Consider the following 17,672-nt stretch of genomic DNA (forward strand, 5'->3'; position numbering starts at 1 on the left):
TCTAATATATATTTAACCTTGATATCGTAATTATCATCACTAAACTTACCATCGTTGTGGTTCAAGGATGTGGAATTTTGGATTTGGATCCTGTTCATTGCTATTTCCCTGAAAAAAAAATTGTGTTGTGATCTTATGATATCGAATACGTCACGTCAATTAATCGTTTATCAAGTATTATCATCTTATTTTGAAAAGTGATGCATAATAAATTATAAGATTAACTAAGGGCCTTGTGACCCACTTGTATTTACTTTACCTCCCTAAACTGTATGGAAAAAAAAGAGTGAATGATTATCCTAATATGGGATTTTTATTGGTGATAACGAGGGTGTGGTATTGACCAAAATAAGTAGTAATAAACATTTCTAGGAAAATATAAGGTCCAATGGCTAGTAATCACAAATTATTTGGACAGGTGATTGCTCTTAAAACTCAAACTCCCATTTTGACACTTGAGAGAGAACATCAAGGCAACCACTACAATACAGCACAGTCTAGATCCACTCAATAATGAGGATTGGGACAACTAGGAGATAAATTTGGGTCAATTTTTACATGGTCTGAAATTACATCTCAGATCACAACTTGACAAGGAAGTAAATATAAAAGTTTTATTCTTGCATGTCGAGACGTGATTGGCCGGGAACATGTAATCCCGGATTATGTAATAATTTCTCAAGTCTGAGACTTCCAGATAGTAATTTCCTTCTACATAAAAATTCGAAATGACACCATTGAACTTTGTACTATTGTTTTCAGTCTCATTTGTTTGTTTTCTTGGTCCATAGCCTTTAACCAGTTTGAATTTGGATTGGGACAGTTTGGAGATGAAATCGGGTCCTCTCAAAAAAAAAAATTACATGGTCCAAAATTACACGACAATAACAACTTAACATGGAAGCAAATTTGTAAATTTTTTTTTTTTTACATGAGTTCAAACTACATAGTCCGGACAAATCGCAATTTTAACATGTAAGCAAATGCGTCAATTTTATTCTAATTTTTGTTTGCATGTCGAGGTGTGTGCGGTAAGCCGGGACCATGTAATCCCGAATCATGTAATAATTTCTCGGGTCTCAAGACTTCCACCAGGTACTAATTTCCTTCTAAATAAAAAGTCGAAATGACACCATTGAACTTTGTATTTTTGTTTACAGAGTCTCATTTGCTTGTTTTCTTGGTCCATAGCCTTTAACCAGTTTGCATTTGGATAGATAAATAAATAAAATAGAATACTGGATTAAAAGAATCAACTGTAAAATGGATTGAGCCAGTGCAACATACCATACCATGAAGCCCATTAAATTTAGCAGCAAAAAAGATTTCCTAAAAAACTTCCAAACCCTATAAGAAAATTAACCAACCCAGAAACAATCTTAGTATAGAACACATCATCTAATGGACTTCAATCGAATCCATGTTGTCCCGGTTTAATCCTTAGGTGGTTTCTAATGCACTGCATGTTATAAAATCATAATCGCTTTGGCAACATCGCAGCAATAATTCTTGCATTCGATCATGGTTGGGTAGAAATGGCAGCAAAAAGAAAGAATTTTTTGTGGGCTGCATTGTGGCAGGCAACCCTAACCCGAGCTGCAAAAAAAATGGCATTCGTACGATAATCACAGCTTAAAACCAATACCATTTTCTTATTTCTATAGTTAAAACTTATAAGATTTTAGTCTCTCATTCGACAAAATTTGGTAGCTAAATTAACAGAAAAGCCAACATATTCCCAGGTGTAACCTTTGCTTTTGTTCCTCACCCAGTGGAAAAGATTCATCATCTGTAATATGTAGCCAAAATGTAGAGCATGAGTGCCGTTGAAGCAGTCACAAACAGTTCCTGCACATGCACAAACTTGTCATTTGCAGGCACGTAACAAGCCACCTGATGAGATAAGATCAATACATTGACAATGCTACAACTAATTTGTATGTGTTTAAAACTCTTTGCATAGTCATTTTGGCAAAACAGCTTTACAACTGCACACTTGAGAAATATACGTCTGACGACTGTTTGTTAAAGTAGCTTCTGAATGAGATTACAAGAGCTGTAACAGCTCGGACACAAAAAGTCATTTTGCATTGATAGAAAGCACAGCCGCCAATATTTGGTGCGTTTTTGCAAATATGCATAAGAAATAGAGCTCCATGAAAGTGTCTAATGTATCTAAATGTCAATTTCTTAAAGAACCGCTTCTCTCAAGTATAGGTTTTAGAATAGCAAGCACTTTTCAGGCATCCTAATGTGGTGTTTATGGGTATGTGTCTCCTCACTTAGAAGTATAAATATGAATGCAAGAAATATGTTCATTAAAAACATGCAACCAACATGCCATGCATCATAAGAGAATTAAAAGCACAAGCATGATACAAAATACCCATAAATAAGAGCCTTTTGCTTATGACAACAAATCTACCTGGTTATTGTATAAGAAAGCAGGTATAAAACTGCCCACATACTCGATCAAATTTAGGATACCAGTGAATCCCTGCAACCAACCAAACAAGAAAAAGTGACATGGGAACAAAGAATAAAGAAACCGGAAAGTCAAAGACAATCAAGAGAATAGCAACCACTGAAAAACGAAAAGATATCAACAATCAATTTATCTCAGCATCCAGCTAAAGCTGCTAAAATGATCTAGCAACATATTCTTTTAATTGACAAATCCGTCTGTGCATGCGAGCGCCAGTGTGTTGAAGGAGTGAGCATGCACAAAATGACCTAGTAACATATTCTTTTAATTGACAAATCCGTCTGTGCATGCGTGCGCCAGTGTGTTGAAGGAGTGATCATGCACAAAATCACAATTTGTAAACAAGCCAATCAAACGTGTGGTTCCCAAATTGGCTAAGGCTCTTTATTAATATTTATTTATATGAATTTGGGGCTTTTTCCATCTACATGTGTCTGTGTAATGTGTGTGTGTGTGAGAGAGAGAGAGAGAGAGGTGGCTAAAACAACACTAACACTGTGCTGAAAGAAATCATCACCGTCATTATATATGCATGGGGGCCATGCAGACCATGGACTGAGGACTTTGCTTGAGGAATAGCCAGTGAGAAATGACAAATAAAAAAAAAAAAAGAAGGGGGAGGGCTCAAGGAAGCTGGAGAATATGCTGAGACACGCAAATGGAGTATAGCAATTATTTCTTTTTGATAAGTAAATGGAGTATAGCAATTATTGTTGGACGTTATTGAATAAGGGCAATTTTTGGCAATGAAGAGTGCCCATAGATGAAGAAGATTTGTTATTATCCTATATGATTGTTGGAATTATAATATATAGTAAGCGGCAGTTGCAAAGGGAAAATGAAGTCCAGATAGGTCATTGATAGTGCCACACAAAAAGAGAAGAGCTAAGTGAAATTTCGAATTATTATTTCAATATGGATACAAGATGCAAAGGGAAAATGAAGTCCAGTGAATCCAAAATGAGCACCTTATATCTCAACAATTTATATAAGGAACTCAGAAGAGTGAAGTTTTATGGCCGTCAGATTACAAGTATACAGCACAATAATGCAATATATGCTCCAATAGAATCACATACCAAGGATGAAACAGCTATACAACCAAAAACCAGTGCTAGAGAACGAAGCAGTCTTTTACCCATTCTTAGACCTCGCCCTTCATCCTCACCATCTTCCTGCAGAGAAGATCAACTTAAATATTCACCAGATTGAAACATTAGATTAAGGAAGTCCTCATCCATTTGAAATAAAAGATTATCAGCACATGAAGACATGAGTCTAAATTTTCTAGTATAACTTACTGTAAGTGTTGGGGATACAGCTGGTTCAAATGCTTTTAACTTCTCAAAAATCCGATATACAAACACAAAGGCTAAAAATTGCAAAGGTTTCCATTCAGCATTGCGTTTGATAAAAATCCAAGCTGTCTGCAGACAGACAAAAAAATCGAGGATCAAAACACTGAAAAGGAAGAAGCAACAGTACCAAATGGATAAAAAAAAAAAAATGGGCAATATAAAATCAGATTCACTTATTGCATTACACGAGCTAGACTACGAAAACATATCAATAACTGCAGTCCCTACAAATTAATATTCCATGCACCTCAATGATCTCTTTTAAGCACAGTAATTTAATGCACCAAATTACCAAAATAAAAAAGTTGGAGCTAAAATTTCCTGTTCCTCCAAAAAGTCGAACGTATCTGATGGTTACTGACAATTTCACACAAGTTCCACAACATTTAGTATTACTATCAGATAGTCTGATTGCAAAGAGGAAACAACATTGAAGAACAGGTAATGAGTAGAGACTTGAGTATCTTATTTATGTGCACTGAGTGAACCTTGTAGTGAGGTTATGATACATGGTGAGCAGTAGTTGAGAAACTTCATTGTAGATGCTGAGAGACATATTGTTGTATTTACGAAATCATTATGAATTTATATTTGAGTATTAGTGTTAGAGCATTGAAAAAGTCCTAAGCCGAGGCCTAGCCAAATGGAGATTAAGCTAAGTTTGATCCCTGTGACAACTAGTGAATTGAAAATTATATTTATGACACAATTATCCAATCTGATATTAAATAACGTACGTATAGTGTTTACTTTGGGATTCAATCCCAAGGTCACGCACCAGGTTGAGGTGAAAGGACAATTCGACTGTGACCTCAGATTTGGGAAGTGACATACTAAATTTTATTCCCCTCACACACGCGCGCACACACACACAAAAGAGCAAGCGCCTCTTAGTTATGTTCCCAAATCAGCTTTTACACCCGTTCCACTTCATGACTGTTAGCTCTTGCATTCACGTATTACCTTTATTCACCAAAAAAATTGACACCATTGATTTAAGGGCTACATAAACTAATTTTACAGCACAGATCTATTAAAAGTGTCAATCATGGATCTGAAATTTTGAAAAGCTTGCATAATTGAAATCTAGAGATAGCCAAAAGCTGTATGGTAATTGCCTCCTCTAACTTCTCAATTCCCTGCATGTGCAAAAGAAGCTAAAAACTGAAAATCTGAACTTCAAATCACATTTTTATGTCCAGTTAGCACAAAATTAGTATTGATGATTAAGCACATTCGTATCCTCGTAGTTTCAGTGATAGACATTGTATTGACTAACCACATTTGCAAAAGAAAATAACAACAATGACGACAATAAAGAGAGCAGATACTTCACTGCCACTTCATACTTACAAATACAGCAGATATTGCCATATTGATTCGCATATCTTGAACACTGGACTTGGTGAACCTGAGAACATAAGCATGCACTAAATTAACAAACTATATAACTCTGTAAAAGCATCCATTATTGCCGGACATGTGAAAAAAATAGAAGGCTAGTTACAAGTCAAGTCTCCTAATAAAGGAATCAAGACAGCGACAGCAGCCACAGAAAAAAGAGCTGTGAAGGGAAGTAGGAGACGTTAATGTACAAATTCTTCACAGAGCAGAAGATTCATCATCATCCTTGCCTTTATCCCATACAAACGGGCCGCATGGATTCTCTTTTTCCACTCTCTTCTATCATAGGCCATATCTTCTTCTAGATTTAATTTTTTGAAATCATTTCTTATCACTTCATTCTTGTTAGTTTTGGTCGACATCTATGTCTCTCACCCTCTATGCAAATCAATCTTCCCCTTCTCACGGGTGCATCTATAGGTTGGCGTTGAATATGCCCATACCACCTAGTCTACTCTCTCTTATTTCCTCACTTACAGGCGCCTCTCCTAGTCTCTGCCTAATTCTTTTATTATAAATTCTATCTTTCTTAGTTATTCTTAACCTCCATCTTAACAATCCGCAATTCCGCCACATGGATGCATTGTTCATGTTTCATTTTTAGAGCCAAACATTCCGCCCCATGTAACATAGCCAGTCTAATTACTGTCCTATATACTTTCCCTTTTAATTTATTTGCATTCGTTTATCACATAGAAACCCACTAGCGTTCCTCCACCACTTTGTCCAACCTATTCCAATTCTACTACTTGCGTCATCATCAATCTCTCGATCCTTTTGTACAATTGATCCTAAGCATGGTAAGTAATTACTTTGAGCAATGCTTTGGTCTTGAATTTTTATTACTCCCTCCATTCCATATTAACAGTCCACTTCGGGAACTGTAACTCACACGAAGTGGACATTTAAAATGGGACTGAGGTAGTACTATAATATCATTTCCTAAATTCCTATATCACTAATAAATTTACATTCCATGTATTCCGTTTTTGTTCTACAAATTTTTAATCCTTTTGATTCTTGAACCGTTCTCCAATCTTCTATTATTATTGCTAAGGCTTCCTTAGGGCTATCCAATAGCACAATGTCATCCGCAAATAACATGCATCATGGAAGGTCTACTTGCAAGCCCTTCGTTATTTCATCCATGATTATCATAAATAAAAGGGTTAATTTCAGTGACACCCCCTCAGGTTTGGCCAAATATCACACTGAAACAACTTTCGAAAATTACTATCAGTTAGGTCCAATTTTGCTTTTCTGTCACTAACACCGTTAAAAACGTGTGAAAGGACAACTTTACCCTAGTTTTTTTTATTTATTTAAATTCAAAATATCAGCAAACTTAAAAGACAAAATTGCCCTCATTTGTTTATCTCTCTAAAATTCACTCTCTCCCTCTTCTGCACGTGTACCACCGTCATCCCACCTCCGACCACAATCACCACCACCACTTTGTATCCAACTAATGAATACTGTAATAGCAGCCGCCACCACTATCCCAACCCCACAACCACTTTGTATTAAGACAAAACAAACACTGCGCGTATATTTAATTTACAATATATATACATATATAACTGTGAAGCCGAAGCTGAAGTCGAAACAGATTGGAGTATTTACATAAATAGAAAATTCTCAAAAATCATTCCACCTAGGCTCGGCATGTTGGCGACACAGGGAATTGTTGGAACCCTAATTGACCCGCCGTGGTAAGGAAAACATCAAATTTGGGAGAAATAGATACGCTGCCGAACTGCGATGGCAAGCACGCGAACGACAGTGCGATGACGGCATCGAAAATTGCAATGGAGTCATCGAAGTGGATGTGGCAAGTGTCGTAGTGGAGGCTATTATGTAGTTGTTGGTGGTGGTAGTTGATTGGGGCATTGGTACTTCGATGGGTAGATTGGATTACAAAGTTATTGGTTAGGAAGGGGAGGTAGTGCTTCGCCAGAGAAGAGGGATTTGCCGGTGATTGAGGTGTGGCGCTGGTGATGGGTTTAAACTCTGAATAATTGATTCACAAACTGGGGATAATGGTTGAAGATAAGTTAGAGTGAGTATAGCGAGACTGGTAGATGGTGGTGGCCGACGTCACTAGTGGTGGTGAGAAAGGAAGAAGAGGTCTAGTTTCGATCTAAGCAACACCTAACATGTAAGGGAATTGCCCAACACTTGAAATAGCAAAAACAAAGCAAATTGTTTAAACTTAAGAGTGTAAACAGGGAAGATCTTCTATTAGAATGAAAGTTTGATCCCACTGGTCTACTATATACTCATTCTACTATAGCTGCTGGGTAAGATAAGATGCCATCTGCTTCTGACAACCTTCCCCTTAATTGGATAGTCCACCTGTTGACAAACACCACACACACACACACACACATATATATATATATATTATAATTGTAAATTTGTAAAGTATGTCAGGATATTTTAGTCTTTTTATTTAATTCTTTGGGTTATATGGCTTTTTGACAAAGTCAAAGGGTATTTAAGTCATTTTATATAGTGTCAGAGTTCTACACATAACGGTTGGGGTGTGAATGAAAGACAGAACAAACGTTTGTAGGTTTAGTGATAGTTATTTTCGAAAATTGTTTTAATGTGATATTTGGCCAAACCTGATGGGGTGTCGGTGAAATTATCCCTAAATAAAAATGGAATTAGCGCTGAACGTTGGTGTAATACTACTCTTATGGAAAAATCAATCATATCTCCACATATAGTATGAACTCTAATCTTAGAATCTTTATACATATCTCGAATAAGTTCTATAAGTCTTAAAAGAATATGTTTTCTTCGTAAGGCCTGTTGGAAATCAGATTTAGACTAGAATTATTCAATGTTAGGTGATCCTAACATTTGACTATTAAAGGCAATGTTAGGCTGCCTAACTTTGACTAATGGAGGCATTGTTAGGCTGCCTAACTTACTACCAAACTTCTTATTGTCATGCCTATAAATAGGCTCTTTGTACTCGAGTAAAACATAGACCTAAACACAAGTATACACAAGTTCATTCAACTTAATAATAGAAATGTAGTCCTTAGTAGCTCCTGATCAATGGATGTAGGCTTTAATGCCGAACCATGCAAATCTCTGTGTGTTCATTTTCCCCTGCTTCTTGATCTTGCATTTTATATTTGCACTCATATACAAAATTCTACTTGGTATCAAAGCCACCGTCGGAGATGGTGGTATAAGATTCATCTCCGGTAGCGGTCCATCATCATCCCCTTCTTGCAGATTTAAGGTCTCTATCTCCGTTGCCATTCCGTTCTGGTAGCCATCACCGCGTGCTTGGCGTCATTTTCCAGATTTCTCTTTCGTCGTTCGATTTTGTTAGAGCTCTCTGTTTTGGGTTGTTTTTTGTTTTGGGCAGTGTGTTTTCTGCCTCTATTAGGTTTTGTTCCTTGTTTAGATATAATTTGTTTACTAAAATGAGGGCGTTGCAAGTTTGAATCCATGGTCTAAGGAGACGTCGTAGCATATTTGCCTTGTTGTGGCTACCGGTGTGTTCGGCAGCTTACCGGCTTAGTTCTGGCCTTTCCCAACGTTGTTCCGGCCTTTCTCGACATTGTTCCGACTTTTTCGGATGCTTTTTTTGATCCACATCGTTTTCAAGATTTCGTTTCCAAACTCAAGTTGGCTTCCAAAAACCCATCTTGAGTTTGCGGGGAAGTGTTGAAATATAAGATCTGTTGAATGTTAGACATATGTTACCAAATATTAGGCTACCTAACATTGTGTGGTAATGTTAGGTGGGCTGCCAAACTTTCTGTTGTAATGTTAGGTAGACTGCCTAACATTGTAATGTTAGGCTGCCTAACTTTTCAACTTTGTACCTATAAATAGGCTTTGTATCACTTGTATCATTTACTACAATTTAAAGACAATGCATTCAAAATACATACATATTGAGATTTTCTACTTAGTTGAATTTTGTAAAATGCAAATCAAGAAGCAACGAAAGATGAACACACAGAGATTTACATGGTTCGGCACTAAGCCCTACATCCATAGAACAAGAGTCACTAAGGGCTGCATTTCTATTATTAAGTTGTATGAACTTGTGTATACTTATGTTTAGTTCTATATTTTACTTGAGTACAAAGAGCCTATTTATAGGCATGACAATAAAAAATTTGGTAACAAGTGAGGCAGCCTAACAATGCCTCCAATAGTCAAAGTTAGGTAGCCTAACATTGCCTTCAATGGTCAAATGTTCAGACCACCTAACATTGAATAATTCTAGTCTAAATCTGATTTCCAACACTCCCTATCAAGCTGTAGCGAAGATATCAACCGTATCCTTTCCACAATAAGACTGCAATGCTACTGAACACACCGGCAACCCAAATAAGGCAATAAATACTGTTGGAGATATGGAAACGGCGAACACCATGCTTCTGAACACACCGGCAACCTAACAAGGCAAAGGACGATAATGCCGAACATACCGGCAACCTAACAAGGCAAAGGACGATAGTGCCAAACACACCGGCAACCTAACAAGGCAAAGGACGATAGTGCCAAACACACCGGGAGCCCAAACAAAACACACAATAGCACCTAGAAACCCTTAACAACATTCACCTTGAACGCCACCGAGGATGGGGCGAATGGTACCATCCCCGTCTCTGATACCAAGTTGAATTTCGTAAAATGTATATATTTTAAATGTATTGTCTTTAAATTGTAGTTATTGATGCAAGTGATACAAAGCCTATTTATAGGCACGAAGTTGAAATGTTAGGCAGCCTACCTAACATTACAACAGAAAGTTTCGCAGCCTACCTAACATTACCACACAATGTTAGGTAGCCTAATATTTGGTAACATATGTCTAACATCCAACAGATCTTATATTTCAACAAGGCCCAACAAATCATGTCTCTTGGGACTCTATCATAGGCCTTCTCCAAGTCCATAAAAACCATATGTAAATCTTTTTGCTTACTTCTACAATCCTCCACTAGTTGCCTTAATAGGTAAATGGCCTCTATTGTTGATCTTTGTGGCATAAATACAAATTGATTTTTGGACACGTTACATCCTTTCTTTAGTCTTTGTTCTATTACCTTTCCCCCTAATTCATAGTCTGGCTCATTAGTTTAATTCCTCTATAGTTGTTGCAATTTTGTATGTTTCCTTTTTTTTTGTAGATTGGTATTATAGTACTTTCCCTCCACTCATTGGGCATTTCTGATTCTTCCTAAGGTTCTCCACACTTCTATAGGGATATTATCCGGTCCTTCCACCTTCTTGTTTCCCATTTTTCGCAATGTGTTCTCTACCTCATTCCTATTGATTTTATCTATCATACTAAGATTAGGTTCATTGCTTTTTTCCCTTGAATAATTAGGCTTAGTATTCTCAATGTCCTCTCTAGGATATTCCTCATTTAGGAGTTGTTGGAATTAATTTGCCACCTATTCAACATGTCATCTTCTTTAACTAATATTTTTTTATCAACGTCCTTATTACATCTAACTTGATCCATATGTCTTGTTAATTTATTCCTAATTTTTGCCAACTTATAAATACTTTTTTCACCCTCTTTTGTACCTCACTTTCCATATAACTCATCTAAGGAATTTTGTTTGCCACTAGCTACCATCCTTTTAGCTTAATTTTTTAGTTTCTTGTATTTCTCTAGTTCCTCTTCATTCTAGCTTTTTTTGCCATTCTTTAGAACTTCTCCTCTTGTCTTGTATTACCTTTTGTATTTAAGTACTCCACAACCGTGTTTCTTTTTTATTAATTTTTTTTTTTTCCATTCTTCTCTCCCAAAAGTCTCTTTCGCCACACTCCTAATAGAATCCGCTATGTTTGTCCATATATTATTTACATTTTCATTCCAATTGCATTGTGTTTCTTGTAGCATTTTTTAAAAAAAGTTCATCTCTTTGTTACCTTTCAACTCTTTCCACTTTATACTTTGGTGACATTTTCTTTCCACTTTATTCTTTTCTATTAAATTTTTTTTTTCCATTCGTCTCTCCCAAAAGTCTCTTTCACCACACTCCTAATAGAATCCGCTATGTTTGTCCAGAGATTATTTACATTTTCATTCCAATTGCATTGTGTTCCTTGTAGCATTTTTAAAAAAAAGTTTCTCTCTTTGTTACCTTTCAACTCTTTCCACTTTATACTTTGGTGACATTTCCTTGGTTTTTGATAGTTAACTCCTTTGATTACCAAGTCTTATGAGCATATTTAACTCCTTTCATCATTTAACTCTAAATGCCTTGAAATGTCACTTTAATCTCTTATATTTAAGCATGTATCAGTAATTAATGACATGTGCTTATAAGATTGTTTTATTTATAAATAGTGCCACAATGGATTTCATAGATGTAGATACAAAACATGGATAAATGACGAAACAGGAGGGAGAGGATGAAAAATACTCCTAAACATAAATGTAGAATGAGGAAGAATAAAAAATTTTGTGAGAAAATGTATAAACTTGTCTAAAAACACCTAAAAAAACAGGCCCCATAATCCCCCGACTTTGGAGCACCGCGTTCTGCCAAGAAATTTACCTTCTAATTGGCGAATCTTGGTATCCAAGAAATCTCTCTAATGAGCAAAATAATTATAATATTTCTTCCATCAAGCATGCATGACAACAAGATATAGAAAACTGCAATCTCAAAAAGTGCAACACAACCTCAGAATTCCCGTCAATTAAAAGATTATGAATACCCCATGAAGAATCTTCTTAAAGGTCTCCAAAGAGCTGGAATCTCCGGTTTTACAAGTAAAAGCATTTACCAACTGGTCCACACACACACACACACACACACAGAGCACAATGATTGCTTAATATGCCACACATGCGAAGGGGTCCAAGCCTCCAAGGGGACCACCCAAAGCCCCAAAAGTGCAACCATCAACCAAAAAGTTTTCAAGAATAAAACATGGAAATACACATAAGCACACAGTTCTGACTACTCATTTCTCTTCCTACTCTGCTCCCTATTCAATTGAAATCATCACCACATATGATTATATTTCTTTTATGCAAAAAAATAAAAAAGCAGGTGAAGTTTTTCAAATTATTTAGATACAGATTATTAGCTTTTTAAGTTCTACCCAACAATCAAGGCATGTTTGAAATGCATCAACGAACACCCGAAAATGTGGCACATGCTTAAAATTAATATTCACTTATGGACACATTATAGACATGTGTATGAACATGTGTGGACATTTCCAAGAGTGTGCAAAAAGTGTCACAGTTTGACAATTGTCTATCATACACATGGCTCCGCCCATAAAGCATCAATATTGATACAAATTAAAAATAAAAGAACATTATCCAAATCTGGTCCCTCTTGTGAGGGTGCTAGAAGGGGTACACTGGACACGTAATTTTTTTGTTTTGACGTTATTTTGCATAAAATGTGACAGCTTTAAACATAAATTTGCGTCATCACACTTGATAAAGATTATGAATATGAAACATCGGGAACATAATAAAACAATAAACTAACAGAAATAAGATGCGAGTACATAGCGGTCACGGCAAAATATATGGCTGTAAAAAAATCAATTCAAAAGACAATCTGCTTGTGTATCTATAAAGTTGAAATTCACCAAAGAAAATTGACGCTTTTGTTGCTTGGACAGTCTTAAGACGAAATTGGAAATGATTTACCCTCATTATCATTTTTTTCTTGACATCTCATGCTAGAGAGGCATGCTCTTGATGTTTGAATATGCTAGACTCATGTCCACAAGTATTCAAGAATATTAAACACATCTAAAAATTTTGAATATTTATTTTTTAATCATGGTTTCTTCTTTAAGTATCAAATGCATATCTAGAACGATCAATAAAGGTTGGTATCAAACATGTTTTTTTATATAAATCCTTTTAAGTATGTGTGCTATGTGGGGCTCTAGTGTAGTAGCTGACCACACACTGGGGAAAGAAAACAAAAAATTGAAAGAATTGAATAAATCTAAGCTAAGCAAGATGAATTCAGTCACAATATTTTCTAATGATACTCATAAGCAATTTAAAAATGCAAGGTCAGACCTTGGGCCCCATGGTACAATTGGCTGCTTATCAGCATATTTGATATCCTTTGAAACCTGTATGTTAAGCATAGAAGAACAATAATCAATATTAGGAAGATGCTAAAACGGAGAAATCAAAAAGCTTAAAGATTCAACAGAACATAAGAAAAATATGTAGATGATAAAACAGATAAAGAATTAAGACCATATTAAAGACATCAAACATTATGATAAAAAACAATTTACATACAAAAAAAAGTATAAATTGATTTGAGAACTTGTTTCATAGACAAAGAAGTGATATTTGAATAATTTTCCAAAAATATCTCTTTAGGCTGTAGTATTGTGTTTTTAAACCTAATAATTATACAGGAAGCTCCACATTAAGTGTAAGCCAAGACCACCAACTTTTAGTTGAGTGATATCTCCTGATATCCTCAAAAGAAGAGGTGCATGTTCAAAAAGCGTGCATGTATTTTGTTAAAGTATTTATATATTTAAGTTACACCCTCTCTAACAACTTAAACTTTTGGAGTAGATGGTAGTTAACATGGTATCAGAGCCAAAGGTCTCGAGTTCAAATCTCACTGTCACCCTGATAATAAAAATTGAAACATGTGTTCGACCAAAAAAATAGGCTACACGTGAGGGGAAGTGTTGAAGGATTTAAAACTAAAGTTACACCCTCTCTAACAGCTTAAACTTTTAGAGTAGATAGTAGTTAACATGGTATCAAAGCCAAAGGTCTTGAGTTCAAACCCCACCGTCACCCTAAATTAAAAATTGAAAAACACGTGCTGGACCAAAAGAAAGCCACACATGAGGGGATGCTGAAGGATTTATATATTTAAGTTACACCCTCTCTAACAGCTTAAGCTTTTGGAGTAGCTGGTAGTTAACAACATTGACAAAATATAAGTTCACTGCAAGCAAAACCCACTAAGAAGACATAATAGAGCGACTAAAATGTAGATGACGATATACCTATTTTCTTTTTTTAAAGCTTTTGTTAGTTCCAGTAAAATTTCTGTGCATAAAACTAATCTTGCTAATATTGTGATACATTAACACTATCAAATTATCAGAATGGTCATTATCCAGTGTGGTCCCAATCGAGGGTGCTGGGAGGGGTAGATTGGACACAGACCTAACCCTTGCAGTAGCCTTACAACCATGTACATCATGTTATCTAATCCCTCAAATGCAAGGAACATGAAGCAAACAAAAAAAAAAACAGATACATTGACTATACCTTAAATGAACCAAATGTCACACCCTTCTTCCGATTCGTTAATTGTGCCATCATGACTTTGTCATATGCCTTCTCCAACTGAAAATAATACATTTACAAACCACAGGTTCCCAAAGTGTAAATGTTTATTCATTTTCAACAATATGGGTCACAAACAAAATCATCAGTTTCAGAAAAGAGAAAAAGGAAAAAGAAAAAAAAACAATAGCCTACTTCTGCAGCAGTCACTTCATCGCCTCTCCTCTCAGCATCCTTGCGTTTTCTTGCATAAGCTGCCTTGACCATGTCAAATCCCTCAATGGGACTCACACCAAGAACCTAGAAACAGGGGAATAGTGTGAAGCACCAATTAATCAATTGACAATAAGAACAGCTAAGGGTTCAGTTGATTGTAACTTCAATTTCTAGGGCACAAACAGGATATTAGTTGAATACCTCATACGGATTGAAATTACTGTCTGAACTAGAACTTCCAGCAGCTGAGGAAGCGGCACAAACCACCCTTCTACTCAGTGAAGATGTTCTAGGAAACCTGATTAATTCAATATCCTGATACCATAGTTAACAATAGATGGAGGAAACAAAACTAACAAACTAAAGTAACAGCCTCTCATTATTTAGTTAATCACTATATTAATGACATAAAAGAAGTCTTAGGTGCTGTTTAATAAAACTGAAAATTAGGTTCTGAAATTTCTTAGTGTTAAATCTACAAATGTGAAACTTGTTTGCTATTATCTGAATATTTGAGTATTAAATTTATTAAGATTGTTTGATGAATACAAATAGCTCATATCTAAAAACTATTTAATTTACAAATTTTACCTCAAACCCATGTAAGGTCATGTTTGGTACTGTCTCATATTATTTTTATATAATATATTGTTGAACGCAAAGTCGTTATATTTCCATGTTTTTCTTTTCCTTTTTAAAGGTCCAAAGGTAAGGCCTTTGCAAACCCTAAATCAAGATCTCACACATATCTCACTCTTCCTGAAATAAAATCCTATATTCACAAAGAACTACTACAAGAGGAAAGAAACCATAGAATATGCATATTGAATTGAATTACAGACAAAATCATTTTATATCACGCATAGAAATAAATAGATTGGCTCTTTTATCTGTTCACTGTGATAATAATCGACAAGAGATGAAGTTGTATAAACATGTGTGTGTGTGTGTGTATAGAGTGAGAGAGAGAGTGCTTTTACTAGATCTGATAGGGTCTGTTATTGTTCATTTGTTTGTCTTCTCAATTTTACAATGAAAAGATTGGCAGGTAATGGCGTTGATGGATGTAACTGATGAATGTGGTTCAGTCTTTGCATAGGATTTCCATGGAAGGTGACCCCGGGCAGCCTTCTCGCTGGAAATTCGGGGGAATGACGCATAGGGGGTATAATGGAGAGGGACAGAAATATTTATTTCAGGGTACATTTGCCCAATGAATAATATTTTAAAACCCCTACCACTCGGCTTATTCTGTCTTAAAAGATAAATGAAGTCCTTATCACATTAAATTTTGACTGCTTTTAAGTAATACTTAATTTTTTTTTTTTAAGTGATTCTAATTGTTCTATCAAACACACAATTAGAAAATCACTTATTTTGATGAATTTTAAGTGCTGAATTGAGTAATCAATCAGCACCTTAGTATCATGTTTCTAGTTTCTAGCTTGAGTGATACTTCATGCCAACCAATAAGAAGGGATGCTTATTCAAATCCAATGGAACATAGGTGTGTTTATTGTACTTATCAAAAATTATATATATATATAATATTCATACAGTGGGACTTCTAATAATATGATTTATGTGTTTATAGTTAAAAAAGAACTCCTAAAATATGTAGGAAAACAATGTGTTAGTATAAAGTTTGCAAGGATCGATTAAGTAAAACTGAAAATATTTCTAGAAAAGTTCCCCAGTAAAGGAAACTGATTTAACCCCTAACTTGACTGCCAGAAAAAATAAATAAAAGAAAAGGGAATCCATTGGAACAAGCTCAAAGAAGCCATTTTCCAGCATCTTCTTTCCTCTTCCCTCATTCATTCTGAGAACCAAACATTGCCAAAGTCCCTTTTCATTTCAAATTAAACTTTAATCACAAGACATAAAGACAATTCTTTTGTTTTCTCAACTATCTTTAAGAAATTTCTTGTCAAATCAACTAAAACCTAACAGAACAAATTTGCCAAATAATTAAAAAATAAAAATATATATATTTATATATATTCATCACAAATTATACAAATAAACAAATACATATGCTTGGATTTAAAGCAGGTGGTCGTGCTACGGACTTAATTGGATTAAGCCCGTCGCAGATGTTCAATTTCATACAACCAATCTGCATCCGTAAAACAAACACACAGGTACATGCTTCTGTATGCATCTACCTTCCTACTTATGTACATTAGGAGATATAATACATAAATATCTAAATATATGTATATTTATATGTATACGATGTTGAATTCATTATTTTTGCATATCTATTAAGAACTTAAATAACAAAATATACATGACAAACAATTTGAATTCTGAATACACTAAAATTATATGTGGCTGAAGAAGGAAAAATGTCAGACGAGCAAGGTAATTAATTATATATTATAGATTTTCAATTATTTGAGACAAAAGATAACAAAACACTGCACCAAACTTGGCCAAATAAATTGCTTGCCTGAGTTGATTTAATATATAATTAAATTCTTATTTCTCATATATTCCTCGGTCCTTTCAGCAAACATACGAAATGAAACACACAATACAGAAAGTAGAACAGAAACCTAATTCAAATTTTTGGGTTCTCAAAAAAGTGAGAAATATAATATTTGAGACTGTATCTGTTCTTTTTCTTATTATTAATTTTCTGAACAACCAAACAGAGAATGAAAAGAAAATTGTTTTGAGGATAAATTACCTGACGATAGAAGAGGGAAAGGTTGTAACAGGCCGTTTAAAAATGCAGATCTTCGGAGAAAATTGTGCGTTAGGGCACTGAAGAGAGATCGATATCGTCTGATGAGCCATTGTTACTATGTGTTAGGGCTTTGGAGGATTAAGAAAATATTTGCAATAGCCGTTAAGCTCTCTCTACTCTCTCACTCTGTCCATTTTTAATCCTCAA

At 35.2% G+C, this 17,672-nt stretch overlaps 1 protein-coding gene across 5 annotated transcripts; it reads right to left on the minus strand.

The window, feature by feature from the left end:
- Positions 1-1,222: 1,222 nt before the first annotated feature.
- On the minus strand, positions 1,223-17,649 carry LOC132311719 (protein CHLOROPLAST J-LIKE DOMAIN 1, chloroplastic). 5 transcript variants are annotated; one of them, XR_009483085.1, is made up of 11 exons: positions 17,466-17,649; positions 14,972-15,068; positions 14,750-14,854; positions 14,537-14,614; positions 13,304-13,359; positions 5,197-5,254; positions 3,787-3,912; positions 3,624-3,660; positions 2,426-2,497; positions 1,769-1,848; positions 1,223-1,596 (listed from the first exon to the last, which is right to left on the minus strand). XR_009483085.1 is itself a non-coding variant. In XM_059809779.1 (11 exons), the coding sequence occupies exons 1-10, from the start codon at positions 17,573-17,575 to the stop codon at positions 1,786-1,788; spliced, it is 861 nt and encodes a 286-aa protein (XP_059665762.1). In that variant the 5' UTR covers positions 17,576-17,647; the 3' UTR covers positions 1,223-1,596; positions 1,769-1,785. The 5 variants fall into 5 exon arrangements, 3 of the variants coding, with proteins under 3 accessions (XP_059665762.1, XP_059665761.1, XP_059665763.1); XR_009483084.1 differs by having other exon boundaries at positions 1,750-1,848; XM_059809779.1 differs by having other exon boundaries at positions 3,565-3,660; positions 17,466-17,647.
- Positions 17,650-17,672: the final 23 nt, after the last annotated feature.

Source organism: Cornus florida, unplaced genomic scaffold (genome assembly GCF_030987335.1).
Source record: "Cornus florida cultivar Cherokee Brave unplaced genomic scaffold, ASM3098733v1 CherokeeBrave_3.0.0_Hap2_Chr06, whole genome shotgun sequence".
NCBI lineage: Eukaryota > Viridiplantae > Streptophyta > Magnoliopsida > Cornales > Cornaceae > Cornus > Cornus florida.

Excerpts from the sequence above, each read along its gene's own strand:
- LOC132311719 (XM_059809779.1), bottom strand. The coding sequence starts at position 17,575 with ATGGCTCATCAGACGATATCGATCTCTCTTCAGTGCCCTAACGCACAA. Across the intron at positions 13,360-14,536 it reads TGACATTTGGTTCATTTAAG|GTTTCAAAGGATATCAAATA; the intron begins GTATAGTCAATG and ends CTTAACATACAG. Across the intron at positions 3,913-5,196 it reads TGGCAATATCTGCTGTATTT|ACAGCTTGGATTTTTATCAA; the intron begins GTAAGTATGAAG and ends GTCTGTCTGCAG.